Source organism: Pteropus vampyrus, unplaced genomic scaffold (assembly GCF_000151845.1).
Source record: "Pteropus vampyrus isolate Shadow unplaced genomic scaffold, Pvam_2.0 Scaffold31, whole genome shotgun sequence".
NCBI lineage: Eukaryota > Metazoa > Chordata > Mammalia > Chiroptera > Pteropodidae > Pteropus > Pteropus vampyrus.
In genome coordinates, this window is record NW_011888812.1 from 1801255 (window position 1) to 1805914 (window position 4660).

Consider the following 4660-nt stretch of genomic DNA (forward strand, 5'->3'; position numbering starts at 1 on the left):
GCTAAGGTTGGATCAAAGAATACCAACAGCGCCAATACCAACTCCAGCCTTCATCTCTACAAACTGGGAATATCATTATGAGTAAAACTGCTCAGAGTCTAGGACCATCCTGACTGCTTCTGATTCGGATAGGGAGCGTGTCAAATAGGCATCACAAAACAATAACAGTCTATACACTGCTCCAGATCCAGACTCTCAGAGGGACATCCACCATCAGGGTACTGCAGAGGGGACTCTTAAACTGAAGGAGAAGTTAGATTCCCACCCCAAGGATTGTTGAAGCTCACAGGAGAACCCTAATAAAGACTAAGTAATTCTTAGAGATCAAGTAAAACCTAGAAAAAAAGATCTCTTTCCCGAGACAAGTGGCATGCTGACAATTTAATGTTTCAGGAATTAAACTCAGGATTCAAGAAATTTACCAATAGAAATTCATATTTAAAATGCATTACAGAGGTAGCATTTTCAAAGCTTTATTCACTGTTTGCTGGCCCACGCTAATGTGAAACTGCTTCTGGAATGGCCACGAGGCTGGCTGTGTGCAGGATGCCTTGGCTCTGTTTAGGAGAAAGGGGAAGATTTAAGAGCAGATAGGAACCCCCTGTGGCCAATTCCAAACAGATGTCCACAGTCCACACCCAGCAGATGGAAACACATCTTTGTTTTTTATGGCCTTACTGAGAAAGCCCTCTGGCTGCAAGCTTTCCAGAACTCAGATTCCAACAGCAGAAACCTTAGACCGTTGGAAGCTGAGACATCACAACAGCGAGCAGCAGGGACGGAGCTACCGCGGGGTCTACTCACGCATGCAGTCTCCTCCGTACCAGCCCGCCCGGCATTCTGCACAGTAGATCCCCTTCACGTAGAAGTCGTCCAGAGTGCCGCCCCACGAGCCATTGCGGCAGGTCTTGCAGTTTTCAAAAATGGTACAACCTTAAACAGGTCCAAGAAGAGGGGGCGTTAGAGTCAGCACTTGCACGTTCCCATCGGCTGCGGCTGCGTGCAAAAAACTGCGCACCTTGTCAGGGCCTTATCGCAACGAAGGGCATCGGGGACTCAGAAATGTGCCGAAGCCCTTAGGGAAAAATGCTCATTCCTAGGAAATGCCAAAGTCACTAGCATTCAGTCTGAGGCGTTTTGGAGCGTGGTCAGGACCATCTTCCTAGTTCATGGCTGACTAGGAAACAGCCTGCAGTGAAAGGTAGACTCTGTCAATACTGAGTACATGCTCTCTTTAAAATCGTATTTCATGTCTATTATGGAATATTTTTAAAGTTCAGACAAATGAAAATAATTAAGACCACCTAAAAGATCATCACCCAGAGAAGACTGGTAACATTCTTTCTCTGTGTAACTCAGAGAATTGCCAAAAGGGTCAGAGGGCTGAGTTTAGAGCTACACAGCCTAGACCCACATGAAAATACATAGCAAACTTGGTCCCCTGAGGACCCCGGGGCTGCTGGACCTTATGGAAGTCACCATTAACGTCCCTGCCTCTGTGCCTCTGGACCCCAATCCTCCTTGCAACCACTGCCACCATCACAGAGGAGGCTGTCGTCAGTCAATGACAGGAATGATAGAAATTTCTAAAACCACACTGAGATATCATTTCTTATGTATGAAATTGGCAAAAACCCCAAATGACATATTCTGTTGCAAGGCTTTGGGAAAACAGTACCCTCATACACGCTGCTGTGAATGCCAAAGGCATGGAAGAAAATTTGGCAAAGGCTGGCAAAATGACATATGCACCTGCCTTCGACCCAGCAATCTCTCATCTAGGAATCTACCCCAGAGATACACAGCAGAAACACTAAATGATGTATGCCTAAGGCCATGCACTGGAGCTTCGTAATAGCAAAAAAGCTGGAAATAACCCAGATACTCATTAACTATGCTAATCTACACAATGCAGTTATGAGTAACTATAAACAGAAATGAAGATCATGGTTTATACTGTCAGTGAGTGATCTCCAGCATGTATTGGTAAAAGCAAAGTAGTTAGCAGCGTTGACGGTAATGCTATCTTTGGTGCAAGAGGGGAAAGATATATAAATGTATATATATATATTTGCTTGTAAAACAGAAAACAGATGGAAATAATAAACCTCTCAGTATATCAAATAGGTGGTAGAAACGACGGAGAAGAGAATTACAGGCAAACCTTGGCAATACGTGGGTTTGGTTCCACACCACTGTAATAAAGTGAGTCCTAATCTTCCTGCTGGTGGAGGGTCTTGCCTTCAACTTGTAAAAAATGCAACGTTTGTGAAGCGCAATAAAATGCAGTGCAATAAAACCAGGTGTGCCTATACAACAGTTGTCTTTAAAACATAGCATTTTGACTGTGTATATGGAGTGGGACATCTTCTAAAGTCAATAACCACCACGAAGAAATCATAACTTCATTCAGTGGTCTGACTGAATGAAGTACTAATAGTGCTGTTGTTATTTTGCACAATTACCTTATGTTCTAATATAGGATAAAGCAAATAAGTGATTAGGTTAATATTATTAGGAAACAGGATTTTCACCATGAGAGAAAACAGATACAAATGTAAAATCAAAGAAATAAACAACCTTATAATATTACATCTGAACTTGAATATCAGCATAAACTCATTTTTTCCTTGTTTTAAAAAAATATGTATTTTCCAACTCCATTTACTAAAAAGGGGGGGAGGGGAACCTAGTAACAATGACCGTCCAATGGCAAGGAACACCTCCGGTGCCTAGATTGTGGTCTCAGACCAGAGTTCCTTAGAGAAATGGCTGACTCTACATGTGGGACAGAAAATGCACAGGAAGAGCCTGAAACATTTCGTTGTGTGAGAAATCAAGGAAGCCTTCAAAAACCAGTGTGGCCATATCAGAATACAGAAGGACATGAAGGGGCTTCCAGTGTCCCATAATGGGATGATATATCATTAAAATGAATAATGACTAAAATGGATTAAACCACATAAATAAATAAAAATACCTGAGTTCACAATGACACGCACACAGAGAAACCTCTTGGATCACCAATAGCGGCTGCTAGAGTATCAATTCATTATTTTGAAAATTAGCCGTGTTTTTTTTTTTAAGTGTTATTTAGCCCTTCCTTTCAGGATAGCCAAGTGGTTGATATGGGATAGCTCTTCACTGCTTAGATCCAAAGATCACTCCAGGTGATGAGGTTGGGTGTCTCCTGTATGATGCAATTGGAAGCATCCAGCACCACCTATGAAGTTCTCTTACCTGACAGATGACCCAGTGCCATCTCACAAAACCAAAGCCCCACCCACACGCCAACAATAACCACTAAGCTTTTGAAAATATTAAAAATTGTTCAAAGATTTCAATATCACTGCCAGAGACTTCCAGTTGGGAGACCCTGGCTTAACTCTCAAAGTTTCCTGAGAAAATTTGGTGGCATTACTCAACTATTTCCCTATAAACCACACTCATCCATCAGGGAATGGGGCAGCAGATTTCTTTTCTGGATCAAATGTACAAAGGTTATACTGACGTGGTTTCTATTCTAAAGCTCAGCATTAATGTCTTCCAGGAAGGAAGATGGCTTGGAGGTATCATGTGTGTTCTTGAGTCTCAGTTTCTTTCCTCCTCTAGAGTCTCCCACAAAAGGAAGAAAGTTCCTGGTAGTGATATGTGTTAATCACTTAAGTTGCTAATCACACTGGAAACAGCTTCTTCAGTCTGAGGCTCAAGGTCCACACTGGCCTCCACCCAGGCAGGCGTTTCAGTGAGAAAGGACAGTCGCTGTCCCTCTATGGTGAGGGCAGGGAGAGAGGCAGTTTGTTCAGCCTGATGCAAAAGCGAAGGAATGGGCATCATGGCCGGGGAAGGTGCCATCTCATCCTAAGATGCTCTCATGTCACCGGGACCACCTCCCAAATGTTGAGCTCAGAAGCCAGAGCATCATTCTTGACTTCTGCTTTCCCCTCCCCACATCCAACCAATCCCAATTATTGTCAATTCCACTCTCTTTAACATCTCTCAAATCCCTCCACCTTTCTCCGTCCACAGGGCTTCTGTGTTCATCGAGGTCTCCATCACTCCTCCCCTGGCTCCAAGAGTGCCCTTCCTCCAATCCTTTCTCCATACTGCAGCTAGAAAATTGGCTTCCACCTCTTTACTAAAGAACCTCCAATGTTGCTAAACTATCTTCAGGACATAGTCTAAACTTCATAGCACAACTTAAGAAGCCCTTCAGGGTCCAGCCCCCGTTCTGTCCTTCATATTGCTCTCTCTTAAGCTTTTCTCTTTGTCTAACTCTCTCTCTCCATGTTTATCTCACTCACACACACACACACACACACACACACACACACACACACACACACACTCCCACCAGACTGAGCTACTTGCAATTCCCTAAACCCTATGCTTTCTTTTGCCACAGGGCCTTAGCACTTGCTGTCCTCTATGGCTTGACCTCTCTACCAGACCCCTTCACTCTTTTTAGTTTGCTGCCTCCATCTTCAGCACGCACATCACCTTCTCCAATAAGTCTCCACCGCCCTTTCCCCCATCAACCCTCATCCTCAGCCATGCTCCCATGTAGCTTGTGCTTCTCTGTCATAGCACTTACCACGCTGGATTACAGTTGCCTGTTTACCCTTTCATCTCTGCCTCCAGGCTGCAAGCTCTGGGGATG

At 43.9% G+C, this 4660-nt stretch overlaps 1 protein-coding gene across 1 annotated transcript in view; it reads right to left on the reverse strand.

The window, feature by feature from the left end:
- PAMR1 (peptidase domain containing associated with muscle regeneration 1) overlaps window positions 1–4660 on the reverse strand; it is a 65846-nt gene that overhangs the window by 43813 nt on the left and 17373 nt on the right. The window contains exon 3 of the mRNA XM_011357024.2: window positions 805–933. Coding sequence (XP_011355326.1) covers window positions 805–933 — 129 coding nt within the window. The remainder of the gene's footprint in view (window positions 1–804; window positions 934–4660) is intronic.